This window comes from Passer domesticus, chromosome 19 (genome assembly GCF_036417665.1).
Source record: "Passer domesticus isolate bPasDom1 chromosome 19, bPasDom1.hap1, whole genome shotgun sequence".
In the NCBI taxonomy this organism is placed as follows: Eukaryota; Metazoa; Chordata; class Aves; order Passeriformes; family Passeridae; genus Passer; species Passer domesticus.
Genome location: NC_087492.1, coordinates 11,959,384 through 11,983,578, shown reverse-complemented (window position 1 = coordinate 11,983,578; position 24,195 = coordinate 11,959,384). Strand labels below are relative to the sequence as shown.

General features: G+C 52.7%; 1 protein-coding gene across 6 annotated transcripts in view; it reads left to right on the top strand.

Annotated features, from left to right (window-relative positions):
* Positions 1 to 24,195, top strand: part of CALN1 (calneuron 1) — a 146,364-nt gene that overhangs the window by 83,915 nt on the left and 38,254 nt on the right. For all 6 annotated transcript variants that reach the window (XM_064394327.1, XM_064394328.1, XM_064394330.1 and 3 more), the window contains one exon: positions 11,527 to 11,639. In XM_064394327.1, coding sequence (XP_064250397.1) covers positions 11,527 to 11,639 — 113 coding nt within the window. The remainder of the gene's footprint in view (positions 1 to 11,526; positions 11,640 to 24,195) is intronic.

Genomic DNA, 24,195 nt, shown 5'->3' with positions numbered 1-24,195 from the left:
TGATAGAACACCCCCAGCCACATCTTGTAACCCAGGACAGTGAGCTTCACCCAGGTGAAGAAACACAGCTGCCACTAGGAAAATCATACAACTGGCATAAAACCCACTCCTAATGGAGAAAAATGGGAATCTCCTTGGAATATTTCAAGATCTCCATAGAAATCCTAAGAAATCTTCAGAACCCTCCTTTTGTGACCTCCGGGAGATGTTGTGGTACCGCTGGGATGGGAAGTGCCAGAACAGGACAGGAAGAAAAGGGATTTGCTGGGCAAAAATATTTCTCTTTAGGAAGGGAGGTGAGGGCTGGGGGTTCCAAGATTCCCATTATTCCAAAGCTTTGCTTGGAAGTATGGGGCTGTTCCCACAGAGGTTGTTGGTGGACCTGGGCACCCTCTGGAGGCTGTGCCTTGTAGGGAGCCAATATTTTGGTCTGGAAATGCTCCCAGTGGTCAAATCTGACCTTTATTCCCTGATTTTCCTAATTTTAAGCCATAATTCTGCATTTCATGGACACAAACTGTGAGAGGGGCCCATGCTTCTCTCTGCAATCTGGGGAATGAGCTGAAATGTTCTTCCAGCACAGGGAAAGGGAAATATTTTATACATTTCTGTGCTGGAAAAAGCAATTATTTGTAAATTCTTCCAATTGGCAGCGATGCTGATAAAAACGCTGGGAAATGGCACATGGAATGTGTGGCCTTATCTGAGATTCCTCTTCTTTAAGCAGGATTTGCCATAAAAGAGATGAATGTGTGACTTAAGTGTCACAAATGGTTTCATTGGGATTTTTATCTGAGGAATAAAATGAGCACTTGGTGCATTAATTAGAGGAGCAGCTGGAAAAATAACTGCAGGCTACCACAAGAGGGGGGAAAATCCACCCCTGGATGTCAAATTATTTATTGGGATGAGAATAGGGAGTGTTTTGATGAAGCAAAAGTTGAGCTGGTTTCACCAGGGACCTGCTTGGAACCTCTGGGACATTCTAGGATGGTGACATCCTTGGGAGCAATAAAAAATGGGAGAATCTCAACTTCAAATTCTGGAAGAGTCATGGAATAATTGAGGTTGGAAAAGATCTCTGAGGTCATGGAGTCCAACCACCCCCAGCACTGCCAAGGCCACCACTGCCCCATGTCCCCAAGAGCCACATGGTCCACAAGGCTGTTAAACCCCACCAGGGATGGGGACTTCCCCCCTGCCCTGGGCAGTGTCCATGCCTGACCAGCCTTTCCATGGAGGAATTTTCCCAATATCCAACCTAAACTTTTCCTGGTTGTTCCCAGAACAACCTGAGGCTATCCTGGGTGTTCAGACCCAGGCAGAAGTGGCATTGGTGCTGTGGTTTGGTGGCCGTGGGGCCACTCAGACCAAGGTTGGGCCTGATGATCTTGGAGGTCTTTTCCAGCCTCACTGATTCCAGGACTGTTCCAGAAGTTCAAGCTGAGATGCCAGTTTTTCATTGCTCCCGAGGATGTCACCTCTCCAATTCTGCCCCTACAGGTGACACATCCCAGATTCTCTTTGGAAAGGGAAGAAGTGACAGTGCCATGGCTGTGTGGTGTCAAGGTCACCGTGTCCCTCCAGGACATTGTCCTGCTGTCCATGACTCCTCCAGGGACATTGCTTTGGTCTGCCTGCCCTGGCTCCTGGGGAGGGAAGGGACACCAGAGCTGGGGACAGGGATGGGAATGGTCAAGGGACATGGGCTGGGACATCTGGAGACGGAGCAAATCTCTCCTTCAAAATGAACTGTTCAGCTTTCCCCTGGGGCAGACAGAAGGCAAATCCCTTGTTCCTAGGCATGGACAAATCCCAGCATCACAGGATCATTAAGGTTGGACAAATCCCAGTATCATTAAGGTTGGGAAAGACTTCCAAGATCATCCTGTCCAATCTTTGATCAATGAAATGTTGGCCTCTGTCACAAGCTCAGCTTGAGCTGCCCTGTGAGGGACAATGGTGACATTCCCAAGCTGGAAACATTTTTTCTCCTTCTTTTGTCTCTCCCACTTCTCTTTTTTGGGTTTTCCTGAGGTTTTTTTACTATTGTGGGTGTTTTCTTGTGTTTCAGCATGAAAAGAGCTGGATAAAATATTTCATTTTATCTCTATATGTGTTTCAGTATAAAAGAGCCCAGGCTGCTGGAGGGGGACCAGGAACCATTTCTGGGATAAAATCAGAGTTTCTGGGATAAAATAGGAGTCAGAGAATCCCAGAATCCCAGGTTTGGGTTGGAAATAATCTTATAAATCATCTCACTCCATGCCCTGCCATGGACAGGGACACCTTCCACTATCCCAAGTTGCTCCAAGCCCTGTCCAGCCTGGCCTTGGGCACTTCCAGGGATCCAGGGGCAACGGGTTATGATGGATTTGGGGTTTGTCCTTTGATCTCAAAGTGATTTTTCTGTGTGAGAAATGATCCAGCCACATTCCAGCCTGGTTGTCCTTTAAAATGTGTTGCTGAGCTGGAAATTCTGGGCAGCAGGATGGATTTGATGAGACTTGTCTGGATTTATAGGGGCCACTCTCTCCATGTCTGCTCTCATTTGGACAATGAGGATTATCACATTTTTATCCCATTCTGTGTTCTCACTGCAGAAATGAGGAGTAATTACAGCTGCTGCTGCAGCCTGTCAGGTCTGCAGCTCAGGAGCAGCTAGAGGTTCATCAAATTACACCGAATTATATCAAATTATACCCAGTAATATCCCACCCTGCCTTGCTGAAGTGTAGCCCAGCACAAAAGGAAGGCCTGAAGTGCAGTGCCTCCTCTGGAACCCACCCGTGCTTGGCCTGGAATGCACCCTGTGCTTGCTTTGCATCCTTGTGGAATTTTATTTCTTGCTGAAATGCAGTGCCCTGGGATCATTTTGGCTTCCCAGGGCATGTGCCCCAGGGAGCACCCAGAGTCCTGCTGGTGCTGCCCAAGGTGCACCTGAGCTCTCTGCCCCTGCCAGGGCAGGGGGCAGAGCTGATGGAATCCTGGGGAGTCTGGGGTGATCCCACTGCTCCTGATCCATGGGACACAGCTGCTCACAGCTGGGGACAGACCAGAGTCTGCACATTCCTGCCAAATGGGTTTGGGTGCCCAGGGAGGGGATCTCAAAGAGGGCTGGGGGCTCTGGGGACTCACATCCCCCTCAGCAGCCCCTGCAGGGCCTGCCCCTGGGGACATCTGGTGGCAGGGCTGGTCCCTGGGCCTCCTGCAGCTCCCTGGGGCTGCTGTGGAGCTGGCAGGTGTCTGATGGGCATTTATTCCTTACGGCAGCCCTGCTTTCCTTGGACTTTTCCTCCTGGTTTGAGTGCTTGTGCTGGAGCAGGTCCTGGTGGATTCCCTGTCCCCTCAGTCCCTGTCTCCTGGGGACACGGGGAGCTCACAGAGTTATTTTTAATGGGAAGCAAACCAGGCCTGGGGGGCTGTTCCCTCCCCCTGCAGGACAAGCCAAGGGGTGCTAGAGTGAGGAACTCTCCAGCTCCTCTGCTCGGTGGGATGGACAAACCCCCCTGTTCCCCTGTTCTGGGCTGGGCTGGAGCCTTCCAGCCCCATGGAACCCCTCCTGCAGGGATGGTCCCTCCAGTCCATGGAGCTTTTCTGTGGGGTTGTCATGGAACCAGATCCACACAACTGCTCTGAAAACTGCAGGAGTGGAGGGACTTAAGGGACAAAGGGGCTCCAGTGGAGATGTTTTATCCTTTCCTCAGATCCAGTGAAGTTTTCATGGAATCCCAGAATGGTTTGGGTGGGAAGGGATCTTAGTGCTCCTCTCATTCCATGGCAGAGATATCTTCCACTGTCCCAGGCTGCTCCCAGCCCTGTCCAGCCTGGCCTTGGGCACTGCCAGGGATCCAGGGGCAGCCACAGCTGCTCTGGGCACCCTGTGCCAGGGCCTGCCCACCCTGCCAGGGAACAATTCCTAATTCCCAATATCCCGTCCATCCCTGCCCTCTGTCAATATGAAGCCATTCCCTGTGTCCTGTCCCTCCATCCTGTGTCCCCAGTCCCTCTGCAGCTCTCCTGGAGCCCCTTCAGGCCCTGCAAGGGGCTCTGAGCTCTCCCTGGAGCCTTCTCCTGTCCAGGTGAGCACCCCCAGCTGTCCCAGCCAGGCTCCAGAGGTGTCCCAGAGCTGGCAGCAGCTCCGTGCTCTCCTGGATTCACTCCTACAGACCCACGTCCTCCCTGGCAGTGGGGGCAGTTGTTTCTCTCCTCTCAGAAGTCACTGGAGCCATCTCTAATGAAAACTGTTTCTCAAGGCCAAAGTTTTGTGCCTGACTTTCCCTGTTCCCGTCGTAGTTCTGGACTGAGTTGTAATTAGGGAGAAATTCTCTGCCTCGTGCTGGGCAAGGGGTCAGGCTGCTGAGGAGGCTCTGACCTCCCAGTCTTTGAAACCGAAAGCCTTGTCTGGGCAATCTCCTGAGGCTGGAGCTGTTCCTGCTCTTCCTGTGCCTCATCCCAGGGCACAGCCTGGCCCAGAGCGCGCCAGCCCTGCCCGGCTGAGCGGGGCACGGCAATGACACAGCCCGGGCCGGCCGGGCACCGCAGGGAGCTGCTGCAGAATAAAAATAAACAGCAGTTGTGTGCTCGGGGCCCCGAGCTGCAAACCCAGCTCATTAACTTTAAATATCTCACCTCGCTGCTCGCTGGAGGTCACGCTCGGCAGGAGGAGTGCGGTGCTCATCAGCTCCCAGCGCACATCCTCATCCTCATCCTCATCCTCATCCTCACCCCGGCCCGGGCGCGCCTCGCTCGGGGCCACGCAGGGAACTTCCAGGGACCTGATTATCCTGAGAATGGCCAGGGAAAGGCTCATTATGGAGCAATCAGGGCGCATTATCCAACCAATTCGATACACAAGGCTCTGAAAACCCGGGCTAAGTCCGTTCTGCCAGGGGGTGAAGGTGATGCAATCCAGGAATGTTTTCCCCCTCTCATTTCCCTTCTTCCCCCTCCCATTCTCCTTTCCCCCCTCACATTTCCCTTCTCCATAATTTTCTTTTTCCCCCTTTCATTTCCAGCCATATTTTCCCCTTCCACTTCCCCTCTCCAGCTCTGCCTTTCTCCAGCCCAATAAAGATTTAATTCCACCCTCCAAGGCAGCCGCTCGGACAGGAGACTTTTGGAGAGACAGGGGTCTCTCCTGAGGGCTGAGGGTAGAGCCGTCCCATGGGAATGGGGGTGGGATGGGTCACCCCCTGCTCCTCCGAGCATTCCCTTGTTCCCTCAAAGCTCGGGCAGGAGTTCCCAGGAGCTGCTGCTGCTCCCTGGGATGAGGGGATTTGGAGCCCTGCTCTCCCTGCCCGCCATTTCCAGCCTGGGCAGACTTCTGAGGGTGGATCCTGTGGGATCAGGAGGAGCTGGGATGGGCTCATGGGCTGGTTTGGGTGCAGCTGGGGGTGTTTGGGGCTGCTGGTGCCCTGACAAGGTGACTGCACAGCTCTGGCTCTGGCTCCTGCTGCACATCCCAGCAGATCCAACTTCCCCTGCTCCCTGTAGTGAAGGGCTGAGGGAAGATGAAATCCTTTGTCTGGAGCTCAAAGCTTAGGGAGAGGGTGGGAATTCTCTGTGCTAAGTTCTTACAAACCAGTGCAGAACCAGCTGGTCACACCTGGAAGCTCGTGGTGCTGGAGATGTCGGATTGGAACCTGGAGGAGAATTGATGTTGGAGGGAAGTGGCTTAGGGAGCAAATCCCCTTTCAAAAGGGCTGGAGGCTCTTCCATCTCCCCTGAGATGGTGTCCAACCCAAAGGCTACTCCCTGCAGTTGTGTCCAGTCCCCTCCAGGTATTCAGTCATTAATGATTTTCTTTTTCCTGTGTCCCAACTCCTCTGCTCAACTCCTGACAGGAGGGGACAGCTGGGGAGGTTGGGCTGTGCTCCCAGGGAACAGGGACAGGAGGAGAGGGAACGGCCTCAGGCTGGGCCAGGGGAGGCTCAGGGTGGACATTGGGAACATTTCCTCACTGGAAAGATGGTTAGGCATCCCTAAGTGTTCAAAAACCATGTGGATGTGGCTCGTGGGGACAGGGGTCAGTGAGGGCCTTGGCAGTGCTGGGGGAAAGTTCGACTTGATCCTGGAGGTCATTTCCAACCTCAGTGATTCCATGATTTTGTGTTCCCACAGGTTTATTTAGGAGGCAGATGTTTGCAGAGGTGTAAACATCCCTTCCTTGAGTCACTCAGGTCCAAAGCAAATCTCCCTGGGCTGCAAGGTCTGGAAAAGCTCTTGGGTTCCCAGCTCCACGCTGCTCTTTGCTGCTCCTCCATCATCCTCGGTGCCCTCGGAATCAAAGAGCCACAGCGGTTTGGGGTGGAAGGGACCTTAGAGATGACCCAGCCCCAGCCCTGCCATCCCCACACTTGGCACAACGGTGTTGGATGTGCCATGGGATCCCAGGATTCCCTGCTGGAGCTCTGTGGAGCTCTGGGAGTGGCCATACTGAGCTCACACATGGCAAATGTTGATGCTGGGGCTCCTCAGGCTGGAACTATCCCCAAGGTCTCTCTGCACCCCATGAAGGAGCAGTGAGGGGGAGCTTTGACAAGTCCCTGCTGGCCACACGAGGTCTGTGGCACTGGAAAGTTTCCCAGAGAACACAGAGCTGTTGCTTGGTGCCTTCAGCATCCTCTTCCCATGATGGGACAACAGGCTGCCTCCACCACTGCCATTCCTTGTTATTGTCACACTTCCCTGGTGTCTGCCAGGGCTGAGTCCTGCAGGGAGCAAAGGTCTGTGGGCACCTGGAGCTCTTCTCTTCTCACCCACTGAGGGCCTGGGAATGATGAGCTGATCTGATTTGGCTCTGCTGGGGTGGCCACAGAGGTTCTGAGTCATTGCTTGAGTCATGAGGCTCAGCCATAGCGCTGGTGGCCCCGGGTGACTCGGTGACATTAATGCCAGGATTAACACAGAGCTTTACCGGGGAGGAAAATGTGAGAGCACTGCTGGGAGGGAATCAAGGAGTGCTTTAGGTGGGTTTAAACCAGTGCTTAAGCTCAGCTCTGGTGTTCTGCTAAGATCACCCACACAGGCAGTGACCCATCCCTTGGCTCAGGGAACTCAGGGATGGGGAGGAATCCTGCCTGGAACCCTCTGTCCTCACCCCCATTGCCACCTGCCAGGCTGCCCTGGCCCAGCAGCCCCTCACACCATTCCCAGGGTTCCCATGTCCCAGCAGCCCCTCACCCCCATTCCCAGGGTTTCCATGTCCCAGCAGACCCCTCACCCCCATTGCCAGGGTTTCCATGTCCCAGCAGACCCCTCACCTCCATTCCCAGGGTTTCTATGTCCCAGCAGACCCCTCACCCCCATTCCCAGGGTTTCCATGTCCCAATAAACCCCTCACCCCCATTCCCAAGGTTTCCATGTCCCAATAAACCCTTCACCCCCATTCCCAAGGTTTTCATGTCCCAGCAGACCCCTCACCCCCATCCCCAGGGTTTCCATGTCCCAATAAACCCCTCACCCCCATTCCCAGGTTTCCATGTCCCAATAAACCCCTCACCCCCATTCCCAAGGTTTCCATGTCCCAGCAGACCCCACTGTGCCCCTAGGTTTCCCTGCCCTCCCAGTTTGTAAATAAGCTCTGGAAATGTGTGAGTGCCTTGGAATGATGGAATCATTAATCTGGAAAAAAGCTCTGAAACCCTCAGGTGCAGCCATTAACCCATTGCTCCCTGGTCCCCATGGAACCATTTCCCTTCCTCAGTCAGGAACCTCAGCCCGACCAGGGTTTATAAATCTGCATTTGTGCCTGGGAGCAGGGAGGGGAAGGAGCTGTCCTGGGCCAGGGAGCACATCCTGCTCCCCCTGGCTGCAGCTGTCCTGCCTGGGCCCCTCCAGCCTTCCCAGGGGTTCTTGTCCTGCAGGATGAGCCTGTTCAGGCCTCAGTGGGAGCCTGGAGGCAGAGGAGGGGAGCATCCATCTCACAGGGCTCACAGTGAGCCCTGCTGGGATCAGAGATTGTGGGATGGCTCCTGGAGAGGAGCGAGGAAGGTGAGGGAGAACAGACAGCACATGAGCCCAGCCTTTTTCTCCTTTCTCCCCATCCTTAAACCAACTCTGAGTTAATTTGTGGGTAATCCACACATGGCTCAGAATCCCAAGGACATTGGGGAGAGCAGCACATCTGCAGAACAGGGATGGGAGGGTTGGATTTGATTCCAGGGCTCGATTCCCCAGCAGCTCTGTAGGGAGGAGCAGGAGGGCGAGCTGGGTGGCTCGTCCTGTGCCAAACCTGAATTCCACACTGTGCTCCCAGGATGGGATGTGAAAACCAGGCTTTGGTGGTGCCTGGGCTGTGCAGAGCAGCCCCGTGCAGGTTTTAGTGTTGGTTTTTATAACATTTCTCTTGTGGCTGTCAAAAGGAATTTTCAGACAAACCCGTGATTTCTCTCTGTTGATGAAATGATGCTGCAGTCTCCTGAGGTGCTGGTGGCAGGGAAGGTTTGTTTTCTGCAGCTTCACATGAATGTTAAAGGGATATTTCTACCAGGCAAAAGTGGGGTCTAGCTGCTTTGCTAGTTAAGAGTTTTAATTTAAAAAAGCAGCCAATAAGGGGATAATGTATTTTTCAATGGCATCTTTCTTTGGAGGTTGTGGAAAATGCTCTCATTAAGCTGATAATTAAAGCCTGTGAAGTTAGTGATGATTCCTGGCAGAGGCACCGGGAAGTCACGAGCGAGGGGCTGCCCGAAGTCTTGTACAAAGTCAGAGCCCAGCAGTCCTTTTCTCTGGAATCACGTGTGGGACCGAGTCCTGCCTGCCCTCTGGGGGTGGAGTGACATTGGAGACAACCCGAACTGAGTAACTCTGTGCTCGGGGTCACCCGGCACAGGCCAAATGAATGCGGGGGCAGGTACCAGCATCTCTTTAAAATGCAAATTGTTTTCTTGCTAACCTGGCTAATTTAAAGAAATTAGCATCCCAAAGCATCCCGATTTGCATCCCAGCGCGCGGATTCGCTGCAGCCGGTGCCGTCGGGCGCAGTGCCGCGGTGTGAATGACCCGGAGCCGCTGTCACCTTGCGCTGCCTCCCGAGCGATCCGGCGTGCCGATCCACCCGCGGGATGGCCCCCGAGGGGCGGCGGCGGAACGCCTTTCCCAGAGCCCATAAATGTTTTACAGCATGGCTCTGCAGGTGATGGAGAGCCTCAGTATGCTGGCCCAGAAATGAGCTCGGTCCTGCAGAGCCCCGGAGCTGGGAGCGGCTTTAGCAGCGGGACCATGAGCGGATCCCTCCCATTTTACAGCATCCCTGCAGGGTCCCCTTTCAGAGCCTCACCCCGGGACATTCCCTCCCAGAAATCCCAGATCTCCCGGAGCCCGGAGATCCCAACGCAGCCCAGGGAGTGCTCGGGCTGGGCTGGTTTTCCCACAGCGTTTGTGCCGAGATAAGGGCACGGGAGATCGCAATCAGCCACTTGGCTGCTCGGATCGGCACATGGGGACAAGAGGCACAGGTGTGATGGATAAGAAGCACAGGTGTGATAAGAATTGCAGATGTGATCGATAAGAATCGCAGATGTGATCGATAAGAAGCACAGATGTGATGGATAAGAAGCACAGGTGTGATTGATAAGAAGCACAGGTGTGACTGATAGGAAGCACAGGTGTGATGGATAAGAAGCACAGGTGTGATTGATAAGAAGAGCAGGTATGATTGAGAAGAAGCACAGGTGTGATTGATAAGAAGAGCAGGTATGATTGATAAGAAGCACAGGTGTGATTGATAAGAAGAGCAGGTATGATTGAGAAGAAGCACAGGTGTGATAAGAAGCACAGGTGTGATTGATAAGAAGCACAGGTGTGATTGATAAGAAGCACAGGTGTGATGGATAAGAAGAGCAGGTATGATTGAGAAGAAGCACAGGTGTGATTGATAAGAAGAGCAGGTATGATTGAGAAGAAGCACAGGTGTGATTGATAAGAAGCACAGGTGTGATGGATAAGAAGCACAGGTGTGATTGATAAGAAGCACAGGTGTGACTGATAGGAAGCACAGGTGTGACTGATAGGAAGCACAGGTGTGACTGATAGGAAGCACAGGTGTGATGGATAAGAAGCACAGGTGTGACTGATAAGAAGCACAGGTGTGATGGATAAGAAGCACAGGTGTGATGGATAAGAAGCACAGGTGTGACTGATAGGAAGCACAGGTGTGATGGATAGGAAGCACAGGTGTGACTGATAAGAAGCACAGGTGTGACTGATAAGAAGCACAGGTGTGACTGATAAGAAGCACAGGTGTGATAAGCACAGGCAGGGCGGTGGCAGGGCTGGCACACGGCGCTGCCGCGGGCACTGCCGGTGTTTCAGTGGCAGCCCCAGCATTGATCTGCTGGAGCCTCATGGTCTGAGACACTTTTCCCACCTGGTGAGGTAACAGCAGCGGCTCCAGGGAGGGCTGGATATGGTCATTCCGCATTTACTCCCATTCACTTCCCTCTGAATGGGAGTGAAACACAACCCCAGATCCCGCGGGTGCTGGAAGCAGGTCTGATTCACCCAGCCCATCAGTTCATTAACATGGAGGAGGAGATGTCCGTGGCCTGATCAATGAAGGAGATTTTCCACAAGATTAGGTTAAGCATTCTCAGGAGATCTGGGCATTGAACTGCTCAGACAGACAGGGATTTTAAAGATCCTTCAGCAGTCACGAATATCCCTATTTTTGTGGAGGGAAAAGTGACATTTGGTACAAAACTCCCTCCAAACAGCCCTGTGCCTTGTTCAGAGCAGGAGCCACACTCAGCACTGCACCAGCTCAGCTCATTAGTGGCAGGACCTGTCACCTGTCCCTGCTGGTGGCACTGAGGCTGTGCCTGCACTGCCTGCTCTGCATGCCAGGCACACACGGATGCTGCTGGGAAGCTGGGCTGAAAATGGCTGGATCTGCAATGGCCCGGGCCCTGCTCTGCCTTCTGGATCTGCAATGGCCTGGCTCCTGCTCTGCCTGTTCTCCCCTCCTCTGGAGCCTGGGGCTGGCCCTGTAAAACTTGTGCAGAACCTAAGAGGGAGAGCCCTGGCTGTGCTGCTGGCTCCTGTCCCCCTGCCAAAACGTTTTTTTGGGAGCTGCATCTGGACTCTCTGGGACTGGGGAATGATCTGTTCCCCTCAGCATGGCCTGATTCTGTCCTTGGGGCCATTTGGGACACACAGGGGCCATTCCCTGGCACAGCAAAGGATTTGGGTCCGTGGGCACCAGGAAATTGCTGTGGAGGTTTCCCAGGGTGTGGGGGTGTCCCTGATGTGCAGCAGGTCCAGAGGGACATGTTGGGCTCTAAGGGGTAATTAATTGATAATAATAATTAGGGTGGGGAGGCCCTGGCACAGATTTCCAGAGCAGCTGTGGCTGTACCTGGATCCCTGGCAGGGATCTCAGGCTGGAGGGGCTTGGAGTACCCAGGGATTGTGGAAGGTGTCCCTATTCACATCAGGGTGTTGCACTATTTGACCTCTAAAAGTCCCTTCTAACCCAGCCTTCTCTCTGATTTCTGAGTCTCTGATCTTTTCCTCTCATTCCAGGGGATGGCCAGGTGGATTTTGATGAATTTATGACCATTCTGGGACCTAAGCTGGTGTCGTCGGAGGGCAGGGACGGCTTCCTGGGGAACACAATAGACAGCATATTCTGGCAGGTAAGCCAGCATTGCTTGAATTGCAACTTCAGGCAGCTCTCAGCAGCTTCCAGAGTGGAGTTGTTGAGGAGCACAGGATGTTTTACTGAGTTTGACTGTGGAAAGGGTGTTGAGGTCCATCATGCCGGGGGCTGTGGAAGAACATCCCACACTGGGGGAGGGAATTGTGTCCAGCCAAGCCCTGTGTTCCTGTGCATGGATGCAGCTGGACACAGCAAAGCACCCCGAGACTCATGCAGCATCTTTAGGAGTCTGGGATTCACTTCTGGAAGAGAAAAGCATTTTTCTCCAGGAATCTTTTGAGTAGGGAACCTTGAAGCCGCCCAGTAGCTCCCATAATTGTGTCCCAGTCCAGTGTCCCTTGGTGGCGGCAGGGGTTGTTCCACACAGAGGGAATGTGCTGGGCAGGTCAGGTCCCACTGGGATTTCTGCTGAATTCAGTGTTGAGCACTCTGTGTTGTGCCAGAGGAAGTTTTGCCCCCGGTGCTGCCCTGGGGTGGTTTGGTCCTGCTGGTCCCAGGCCCTGGAAGGAGACAGATCCAGCACTGGGAGCTGCTTTTTGCCTGCCCTGCAGTGAGACTTTAAACAGCGCTGGAGCTTCCAAGAAAAGCAGTCCAGGCTGTTATGGTAGGATCAAAAATCCTCCAAAACAAAGAGCTGCATGTTTGCTGCCAACGGTTCAAATGTGTGGCTTCCTGTGGGATTCCAGCTCCTTTCACTGACCATCCCACAACCCTGGCCTGCTAAGGAACTTTGGCTGTTCCCAAGTTTAATGAAGCAAAAGAGCCAGACCTGGAAATGAGATTTTCTGCCTTCTTTTACAACCCTCCAGGCCTGTCCAGACTGAATTGGGTGGAGCTTTGGAAGAGTATTTTAAAAGGCCTTTAAAAGCTTGTTCCTGGCCTCCTGGCATGGGACAGAATAACCCTGAAAATTCTGCTCTGGATTCCAGGATTTGGTTGTCAAAGCAAGAGTTTGGTGCTGGCAAAGCCCCCATAGTTTGTGATGCACCTGGGCGCAGTAAATTGCACCAGGAGGGGCAGGACTGGGAGCCAGGGATATTTTAGTGCCTCCACTGCTCCTTGGGAGCCCCATCCCAGCCTGGGAAGGAGAGGAGGGAGCCCCATCCCATCCCATGGAGCCACTGGGGCCTTCCAGAATCCCAGCCCCTCAGGAGCTGCTCAAGAAGCAAAAATCCTGCTGGGAAAATCAAGTTTGTGAGCTGAGCTCTTGGATGGGGAGCAGAGAAGTCTGGAGCCTTGCTGAAAATGCCGCTCATGGTTTAACACACTGCTTTTAGTGGCCCTCCCACCTCTGCAAATGCCTGGAATGAGGCTGGGAGGCAGGATTGTGCCTGGATTTAGGGCAGCAGGGTTCCTGGGATCAGCTTCCACAGGAACATGGCCCTGGTGCCTCCCTGGCTGTGGTGGGACAGGGAAAAGTGAGCAGAGGCTCCAGGTGGCAGCCCTGGGTGGGCAGAGACAGCCCTGGGAGCTCCTTCAGGCAGCAAAGCCCTTAGTTCCTCAAGTGCTCCATGGCCTTGGAAAACAGCAGTTATGGCCTTTACCACCTCTTTACTCAGCACTTCCCTGGACTTCTGAGCCCTTGAAGAGCGCTGGTTCCTCTGGGGTTGAGTACAATGTCTCTGCAGCTTTTTCCCAAAGAAAAAGCAAGGCAAAAGTCATGGAAGTGTCATTCAGGGAACAGGTTCTCTTTGCCCATTGCTCCCTGGCTTTACCCAATCCCTCTTCAGGGCCATCAGTCACCTCATCCCTGAGCATTTCTGCCTCTGCATCATCTCCAGTGGGACTCCTGGTGGGAAGCCAAGCCTTTGTGGGATCAGGGCTTGGCCGTGTTCCCCATTTCCCCTGATGTGCAATTTCCACATTTTCTGGAGCCGGTGGCAGGGGCTGAGCCCGGGTTGCTGACAGTCTTTCAGCCCAGCAGCCATTCCCAAAGAAGGATTTTAAGGAGGGAATGGTGCCCACAAGGCTGTGGCTGGGCCCAGGGCTGGGGGGCAAGGATGGGACAAAAGGGACACCTGGCTGGGCAGTGCCACCATGAAACCTCACACCAAAGCTTCTTCAATCAGTCCCACGGGAGAGAGGAACCATGTGGGCATCCAGAAAGTGCCTTCCCCTCCCCATCCAAGCAGCAGCTGCCCTCCAGCCCTTGCCATGCTGGGATGTCTTTGCCAAGCTCATTTCTAAGGGCAAAGACCTCCAGGCTCCAGGGTTAAACACTTCCTTTGGCATGGAATGTGAAGGAGCTCCAGGTCCCCGGGGCCCAGAAGGAATAACAGCCCTGGATGAGAGGTTTTTAATGGAATGAACCTCTCTGGGGTGGCTGAAATGCTTTGGGAAGTCAGGACAAGTGGCATTGTTCAACAACAGGGCTGCCTCTGCATCAGGTGCAGGGGAAATTCTGAGCCCACAGCACTGATGAGGTGATTTGGAAAAGCCAACACTTTGTACCTGACCAGCTGAGAGCCACAGCACTGCCTGATTGATTCCCCCCCTTTCCCTTTGCTGTGTGCACACAGAGGCTGCAGGGAATTTCAGCAGGACACCTGGGGCTTTGTCTGGCATCAGGGGACAGGGCTGGATCGTTCTCTCAGCCAGGTGCCTGTGCATGCCATCAGGAGCAGCCTGGGCATTTGGGATAAACAAAGCTGCTTTGCAGGAGCAGGAGCAGCAGAATTCCAATGGGGAGACACTGCCCAGAGCTCTCATTTCTCACTGCTGGGATGTCCCTGCAGGTCTGGGGAGGCAGGTCCTGTGTGATAATTTACTTGTGGGCAATTTGGAAGGAAATTGCGACAGGATCTTTGATGATGCAGTTTATTTTCTTATCTCCTACATAGGCAGGAAGGGTGAGCTCAGCTCACATCTTCACTGCATGGTTCACAAGGTCACAAGACCTTTAGCTGCAAGACTTTTTGGGGCATTATTGACCAGTAAAATATTGCCAATGAGAATATTTGTGTTTTTGACCCAATCCTTAAATATTCTGTCTTATAGACCCATGCTACAGTGTAAGCTTTCTTAGCCACCTAAGAAAGTAAAGTACTGCATTCTAAACTTCTTGTTTACCTCTGTAAAGACTTATATTTTTTCTATAACTAAAACTCTAAAACTCTAAACATTCCTTTACTTAGCTTAACGTGTCTCTGCTTTAAACTCTAAATCCACATTCTCGCTTCTAGCACCTCAATTTGGAAGCCTTTTCCAAGGTCTCAGATCAAATCCTGAGTTTAATTCTAAACTTTGGATTACAGGCCCAAAGTTCTGAGGGTTCCCTGCATTTCAGATTCCACCAGTCCTACACAAGGAACAGCTCAGCTGCTGTTCGTGTTCTCTGGGTTTGGGGGAACCTTTTCCTTTCTCCAGCCTCTCACAGACTTCTGCTGGGGGAGGGATAGCCTGGGGTTTATCATCCTTGATGGGTGAGTAGGAATGGCCAAAAATCCAACAGCACCCCTGAGCCAGGAGGGAGGCATGTGCAGGGACAGGCAGGGACAGGGCAGGGACAGGGCAGGGACAGGCAGGGACAGGCAGGGACAGGCCAGGGACAGGCCAGGGACAGGCAGGGACAGGCCAGGGACAGGCCAGGAACAGGCAGGGACAGGCCAGGGACAGGCCAGGGATGGGCCAGGGACAGGCCAGGGACAGGCAGGGACAGGCCAGGGACAGGCCAGGGATGGGCCAGGGACAGGCCAGGGACAGGCAGGGACAGGCCAGGGACAGGAGGGACAGGCCAGGGACAGGAGGGACAGGCCAGGGACAGGCCAGGAACAGGCAGGGACAGGAGGGACAGGCCAGGGACAGGCCAGGGACAGGCCAGGGACAGGCCAGGAACAGGCAGGGACAGGCAGGGACAGGCCAGGGATGGGCCAGGGACAGGCAGGGACAGGCCAGGGACAGGAGGGACAGGCCAGAGACAGCCAGGGATAGCAGGGACAGGCCAAGGACAGCCAGAGACAGCCAGGGGCAGACAGCAGGGACAGGAACAAGCCAGGGACAGCAGGGACCCCCAAGCTCTGAGGTGCACCCCCAGCACAGGCCCCAGGGCCACTCTGTTCCCTGGAAAACGGGGCAGGGCCCACATCCAGCAGTGGGGTGCATTTGGGGCTGGCTGGGGAGGGAGTTCAGCGAGAGGAGGGGGATCAGCGCTGGCTGGGGACACGGGACAGCAGGGGGACACTGCTGGGGTGGGACACGGCTGGTGTGTGACATGCGGGTTCCCCTCCCATCCCAGCACCGAGGTTTCCTGCTCTGCCCGTGCAGCTGGGAATGCAGGAGAGTCCCTGGGGACAGATCTGGGCTCTCCTGATCTGGTCAATCAATTAGTGCCTTAATAGAGTGAAATGAAGGGGAAAATGTGAGGGAATGGCCGTGGCACAGGGCAGGGCAGGGGGGAGAGGGAGTGAGGGAGAGGGGGGTGAGGGAGAGGGGGGTGAGGGAGAGGGAGTGAGGGAGAGGGGGGTGAGGGAGAGGGAGTGAGGGAGAGGGAGTGAGGGAGAGGGAGTGAGGGAGAGGGGGGTGAGGGAGCAGGGGGTGAGGGGCTGTGTTGGCTCTGTCTCCAAAGACAGTTTTGCCTGGAGAGGGATTTTTCTTTATGGAGTTCAGAGATAAACCTGCTGCAGTTCCTTCTCGTGTGTGAGTTTCTCCTGCTGTCCCTGCAGAGGAGTTAATCTGATGGTGGCAAATGAGCCTTGCTGCAGAGGAGTTGTTTGTGTCTGTGTCCAATTTGATGTGTAACAGCTCCAGGTGCCCCTCTGCGGTCAGCCCTTCCTCCCTCTCCTCCTCCTCCTCCTCCTCCTCCTCCTGAGCCAGTGCAGCCCCTCTGGGCAGGTGCAGGATGTTGTAAAACCACAGGATGGGACATTTTACGTCTTGCAGCAGAATGTTTTGCTGGTGCTGAGCTGCTCTGCTGCAAAAATCTCAATTGCTGGATTTCAGGAGCTGCTGTGTCAGCTTTTAAAAGAACCTTCTCAAATTGACTGCCTGGAAGGAAGAGAAGTGAGAGACTGGGAAAGAATTCTTTACTCAGAGGGTGGGCAGGCCCTGGCACAGGGTGCCCAGAGCAGCTGGGGCTGCCCCTGGATCCCTGGCAGTGCCCAAGGCCAGGCTGGACACTGGGGCTGGGAGCAGCCTGGGGCAGTGGAAGGTGTCCCTGCCATGGCAGGGGTGGCACTGGATGGGCTTTAAGGTCCTTCCAAGCCATTCCACATCTCTGTGATTCACAGATCCTGTGCCCTCCCTCTGGGTGGCTGCTCTGGGGTTTAAATCAGGAAATGCAGCTGAAAGTTTGGGTGGAAATTTGATGGATGGGGCCAAAGATGGAGAATTGGGTCTGGACCATTGCACCAGGAACACGTCCCCAAATCCTCTTCCACCAAAAAAATATCCCACACCATCACCTCATTCTGGGCAGCACTTTTTGATTGTTGAACCTGAGGTATCTTCAAGTGATTTCCACAGGAAAAAAATCCATACATTTAAAATATCCACCATTTCTTGGGTTTCCCAGCTGGAAAAGTAAAGGAGAGTTTGGAAACCTTGCCATTGATTATCCTGCAAAACCACTGCAATGTGAGCTGGGAGTCAAGGCAGAGACCTTTCCTGGGACACCCAGCTGCTGTGGTCATTGTTTTTGCCAGTGCCCCTGGACTCAAAAATCCTGATCATATCCTAATTTCAGGAATTAAATCTCCTGCCACAGCTGCTCCTGCAGTTTAGGTCATGGTTTCCTCACATCAATATTTAAAAGGTGAGATTTTCCATGGGAGGTTGCAGGTAGCTGGTGTGAAGTTTATTCCAAAAAACCTGGGACACTTCTCAGTGTTCTTTAGCTCATCCCAAATATCCTGGGACTCTGCCAGAGTGTCCTTTAGCTCATCCCAGGTAACCTGGGACACTCAGAGAGTGTTCCAGAGTATCCCAGAGCTATCAGAGGAAAACAGCCACTTCCAGGGTACAATTCAAGGGATCTGCTTTGGGCATCAGCCTCAGGAAAGGATAAATTGTGCTTCACAAGTGCCATTTTTACTGCATTTGGTACAAAAAAATGTGGAGGGAAGTGGCTCAGGTGGAGCTGTGTGCCCTGGGGACAGCTAAATGTCACCTCCTGAGTCCCAGCAACGCTTTCAAGGCCTTTCTGGTGTAAGTCCCAGCCCTGTGGTGCTGTTATCAGTGGAAGAGGAGCAGTTCTGCTGCCCCACTGAACCTCCCTTTGCTGCCAGGACATTACTGCCTGTTGCTCTCTGTGGATTTGTGGCAGCACAGGGAGAGCTGAGCCCGTGCAGGGATGAATCCATCTCCAGACACTGCTCCCTGTCTGTGTCCAGATGTGCTGGCACAGCTGGAGCAGATGTGAGCACTGCAGGGCTTCATGCCCTGGCCCGTGGTGGCACAGTGTCCCTGTCCTGGCCCTGGAGCCCTGGATGAATCCACCACAGCAATTCTGGCAGGCCTCACGTTCACCTGACTGTGAAGGGACCTCCTTTCCACCCCCACATTTTCCCTGCAACAAAATCCACCCTCCCAAACCTCCAGGGCAGAGTTTACAGCTCAGCACTGGAGACGAAAAAGTTTTGGAAGCAGCAAAGCAGGACAAAAACAGGATTTCCTTGCCCAGCTGTGGTTTTGAGCTTCAAGCAGCACCTTTAGGCCTCAGAAACGCTCTGCAGCTTTGGTTCAGAGCCTGTTTAAAGCCGGCAGTTGATATCCAAAGGGGTCCTGCCTGCTGGGTTCAGGATCTGGCTGCCCTGGATGGTGTGGCTGGGCTCTGTGCACCCTCTGCAGCACTCAGGAACACTTCCTCCAGCAGCTCTCATGGTCCAGAGGTTCTTCTTTCTGTGCCAGTTTATAAATAAACTCAGTCTGCAGCTCCAGGGCTTTTTTTGGAGAGATTTTTTTCTCTTGCCTGGAGTGTGAAATAGGAATTGTGCTGTGGATTTCTCAGGGATTTGTGTGGAAGTGTCAGGAGCAGCCAGCAGGAAGGGTGAATGTGTGGGAGCATTACCTGATCTCCCAGGGCTGGGAGAGGCTTCCTGGCTTTTTTTTCTGAGGGGGTCAGAATCCCCAGCATCCCTGAGGACCAGGATCTACACCCAGTGTTGGTTTTCTTGGATTTGGGATAATTTTTCCTTTGGAAAAGCCTCTTTGGGTGATGGAGCAGAAGTGACAATTTTCAGGCAGGGAACTTTTGGGGCAAATCCCAAATCCCCTCACTCCTGGTGTCAGAAAGGAGTTTCTGCCAAAGAGGAGGCTCCACCTGGCCTTAAATCCCTATCCAGATCTCAGGATCATCCATCCATCCATCCATCCATCCATCCATCCATCCATCCATCCATCCCCCATCCATCCATCCATCCATCCATCCATCCATCCACCATCCATCCATCCATCCATCCATCCATCCATCCATCCATCCGCCATCCATCCATCCATCCATCCATCCATCCATCCATCCATCCATCCATCATCCATCATCCATCCATCCATCATCCATCCATCCATCCATCCATCCATCCATCCATCCATCCATCATCCATCCATCCATCATCCATCCATCCATCCATCCATCCATCCATCCATCCATCCATCATCCATCCATCCATCCATCATCCATCCATCCATCCATCCATCCATCCATCCATCCATCCATCCATCCATCCATCCATCCCTCCTCTCTGCACAGAGGAAATCACATGGGAGGAGCCCAAATCCTGCTGGACTCTGCCTCTGGCTTCCCTGGATTCTTCCCATTCCTGTAACAAAATCACCTCTCACTGCACTGCAGGAATTTTGTTGAGGGAAATCTTAATTGACTCAAAGGAAAGTCTGATTTTCATGGAGATCTGAGATTGGGAATTCAAAACAGACTTGGCCTGTTTATTTCTTCTTTTTTTCTAAAGAATCCCCACTGTGAGATAAAAATCTACACATTGCCCTGCCTCCAAGCTCTGGCATTTAGTGGAGTAAAAATATCAGGGAAACTGAAGTAAGACTTGAAAAAGAAGGAATACCAGGAAAATAGACGCTCCATCGCTCATAAACAAGCAGAAACCTCGAGGCATTGGCAACTGTTTGCAACAAAGAAATGTGTTAGAAAGAAAATGACCTTTTCTGTGAAAGAAAATATGGAAAACAATTACCTGTTTGTGGAAAAAAAAAAAAAAAAGACCTTTGGAAAAATGTAAATGAAAAAGATCCCAGTGCTGGGGGTGGGGAGTGCTGGAGTTCCTTAGGGTGAGGGGAGGAAAGGCCTGCAGCCCCGTGTGTAATTTGCATTTTCCCAGTGTATATCCCAGATTTTAGGTGCACCTGAAACCTGGAACCTGGCATCAAATCCCTGGCACAGGGTGCCCAGAGCAGCTGTGGCTGCCCCTGGATCCCTGGCAGTGCCCAAGGCCAGGCTGGACACTGGGGTTTGGAGCAGCCTGGGACAGTGGGAGGTGTTGGGGTTGGAATGGGATGGCTTTGAAGGTCCCTTCCAACCGAAACCCTTCTGGGATTCTGAAAGAACCCTCTGGAGGTTCCAGGCCCTGAGTGACCCCTGGGTGTTTGTGATGCCCTCCAGGTATCTCCTGAGCACAGCTCCTGCCAGGGCCACCTGGGGCTGAGCTTCTGCCCCTGCAGAGGCACCAGGAGCAGTTTGGAAGTGCCAGCGGAAAAGAGAGGTGTCCCCTCTGCCTCGCCATGCTCATCCAGCTGTCACCTGTGTGGGACAGCTGTCTCACCACTGGTGACCCTCACAGAGTCACCCAGGCCCAGCTGTCCTGAGCTACGGCCAGGATGGGGACATTCCTGTGGCCACCAGGGTGGAGATGTGCCCTGGCCATCCCAGCTGAGGAGCTGGAGATGGTTTGGGTGTCCTGCAGGCTCAGCTCCACCCTGTCCTGTCCCCCGGGCCCCTCTGCTGCTGCCAGGAGGTGGGACAGGGGCAGGGCTCCCTCCCTCCCCTTCCTTTGGGACCTTGCCCTGATTCCTCTGGGCACTTGTGCCACCAGTGCTGCCAATGGGGTTGTGCTTCAGTTTGGATGATTTTATTTCAGGTGGTTTTTTTTTGTTTTTTTTTTTTTTTTTTTTTTTTTTTTGGTTTTTTTTTTTTTTTTTTTTTGTTTTGTTTTTTTTTTTTTTTTTTTTTACTTCAGTTTGGGCTTTTCTGTCAGTAATTTCTGGGCTCCTGGGTGATGTGCAGGGAACTGAGGGTGTTGGTGGTGCTGTGACCATCTCACATTACTGCACCAGTGCCAGGCAGATCCTTCCCAGGCTCTGAATTTATCAGCAAAATTCCCAGCAGATCCCTAATGCAGTTTTACCAAGTGAATGGAACAATGCAGATCTTCAAGAGAAATTCCTTGAGGATTTATCTTTAAACAAATTTACCACTTCACTCAGAACCCGTTCCTTTGTCTGGGTGTTTTCTGCACCATCATTTCTCTGTCTGAGGAGGTTTGGGGTTATTTTTGTGCTGACAAACACAGAAATCTGCACTCTGAGGTGGCTGCAGCCTCCAGAGCTGGCAGTGCTGATGTGCTGTACAGATATTTGTTTTGTTATTTTTGCTGTTGAGTACACAACTCTATCAAGTGGTCATTAGAATAAATGATTCTGTGATCCAATACATTTGCTCAGTTAAAAGAATGTAGCCACAGCAGGGGCCCAGAGCAACCTGAGGGAGCTCTGCAAGGATCCAATATTTGTGTGAGCTCGGTGGGACGTGTTCAGAACTGATTTTCATCACTTTGGAGAGTAAATAAGCAGACCTAGCACCTAAGGGGAAGATCTCTGCTTACAACGAGCCACAATAAGGCTGTAGTTGCCTCCAGAGATGGATTTTAGTGTCCAAATTTCCTATTCTGAGCAGAGCCCACCCTCGGGATCACCCAGCAAGGTGGAGCTTATGGAAGGGTTTGGAGCAGGGAGTGGGAGCTGCTGCCTTCCCTGGGGAAGGGATGGGGGAATCATCCCCTGACAGTGATCTGCATGTTTTTCATCTCCTGCCCCTCCTGGGGGTTGGTTCTGATGTTTCCCCGGGGGTCCCCTGCCCAGGGGATCATTATCAAACATGTCCCTGTCCCTCCAACTGCTGCCCTGTGCCCCTGCAGCTCCAGTGGCCTCAAGCTCGGGGAGTGACAGAGCAATAAAGAGACAAATGAAACTGAGAAATTATGCTCAGTCCTAAAAATTTAAAAGGTTTATTAAAACCTTATAAAAAATACAACAGAAGACTGAATAGAGAAAATATTACAGCACCAGGAGCAGAGGGTTTTCCCACCATGTACTCACCCACACCATGGAGGTTTCCCCTTTTAACCCTTTGGCCCTCCCAAAGTTCTGTCCATCCCCTCCTCCTTCCCTGCCCAGTGCTGAGATCACTGCCTGACACCTTGACTGGAGCTCAGGTGCTGCCATGGGAACGAGTGACCCTCCCAAATGTCCCAAACCCAGGGCACCCCTGATAACAGCACAAGGGGGGTAAAACACAGCTATAAATCAATAAAACTTCGCCTAACATACATACAGGATATTTGCCTTTTAATTGTGAGAGTCACCCATGGCATTGCTCATCTATCACAAAACAAATGCAGGCATCTGAAAGGAGCAGAGCCCGAGCAGAGCTGTCAGGGAGGGAGCCAGGCTGGCTGCAGGTGCCACATTCCTGGGATTTCAGGGACTCTGATCCCTTGTGGGGATAAATCCCTGAACCTCAGCTTCCAGCACTTGTGTCCTTTGTGTACGAGACAATTGAGGCAATATAAATATTTATTTTATGGCCAGCTGGTGTGTGGGTGCGTGGTTTCACAACATTATTCAGGATTAAAGTGCCAGAGGGCAGGGTTAGGTGGGATATTGGGCAGGAATTGTTCCCACCTGTGAGGGTGGGCAGGCCCTGGCACAGGGTGCCCAGAGCAGCTGGGGCTGCCCCTGGATCCCTGGCAGTGCCCAAGGCCAGGTTGGACACTGGGGCTGGAGCAGCCTGGGACAGTGGAAGGTGTCCCTGCCATGGCAGGGAATGGAATGGGATGGGTTTTGAGGTCCCTCCTATCCAAACCATGCTGGGAATCCAGATTTAGGTTAAATTTATCTATTCCCCAATGTTGGCTTCCTTTTGCTATGTCAGCCCTGTCCTGGCATTTCCAATGCCACATTTTTAACATATACAGGTAGGAAAGCTCTGCTGAACTCATGCTCAAAACCCCCTGTGTGGATGTTCCTGCACCTCTTTTTCCTACTGCCATTTGAAAGTTCTCTGTTTCAAGGGCATTTTCAGGGCAGAAGTGGAATTTATTATAATCACAGGATCAAATGAGGATATTGTAACCTCCCAGGAAGTGCTGGTTCAGCTCAGGATAGACGTGGAAAACAGCCCCTCTTGCCCAGGATTGTTGTTTTGTGCACTTTCAGAGAAGGAGAGCAAAGCCCTGTGAGGATGGAGGGAGTGGAGAGAAGCCTCCCCTCTGTCCTGCTGTCCTTGAGCCAGCTGAGCCTTTGTCACCTTCAGCCCCTTCTGAGCGTTCCTCGACTTCCTGGGGAACACGGGGGCTCAGTTTAATCTTGATCTGTGTTTACACTTGATCTGGGGAAAAACCCCAGCAGATCAGTGCTGGACATGGCTCAGAGCAGGGCTGGGTAGGGAACAGGCAAACTGCAGTGGGACAGGGCTGAACTGGCCCAGAGCTGCTCCTAAACTGCTCCAAACCCATTTGGGGCTGGCAGGGGAGGTGTCCTGGGACCCTGAGCCAAACCCCTAGGTGTGATCTCAGCTTGTTGGGAAGACTAAGTTTTAGAGTTTAGGTTTGTGGTTTGGTTCTCATCTTGATTCATGCTGGGCCTGGCACGGGCAGAGAAATGCTGGCATAAATCTTCCAAAACAAGGATCTTGGGAATGAAGGGACGAGCTGAGCTCTGTGAGTGCTGTGCTCCTTCCTCCTGTGCTGAATTGGGGTTTTCATTTCGGGTAGGTGTGTGATACCTCAGAGAGTATTTACACTGATGATTGGGAATAACCAACACATTTTTGTGAATCCAATTCCCTTCAAATTGCCCTCTGTTTTTACCCAAGTGGGACTATGATCAAAGGCTTGGAAATTGCTGTTAGATCCAGAATTCCTGCCCTGTTTTTCCTGAATATGTGCCTGGTTTTCATCAACGTGTTTTAAAATGTGTTTCACTCAGCAGTGACACAACACCCTCATTTATCTGGGGCCTGTTTCTCCGCAAACAACCAAATGGGGTTTCTCTTGTATCATTTGGAACAGAAAATGGAGCACTGGACCAAAGGAAAATGACTTTGAGGTGATTGATGTGGAGTTTTGCATTTCTGCTTAGAGCAGTTTGTCCTGAGTGACCATGGGGTTGTCACACATGGCCAGACTGGCACTGAAATGCACTGAGCTGGGGCAGGTGTCCCCAAGGCTGGTGACAGGGACCTGCAAACCTGGGTTGTAAAGGTGCTTCCACAACAGTAGCCCACTACTTTGGCTTCCCACTGCCAGAGGGCAGGGCTGGATGGGATATTGAGAATTAGGAATTCCACTCTGGGA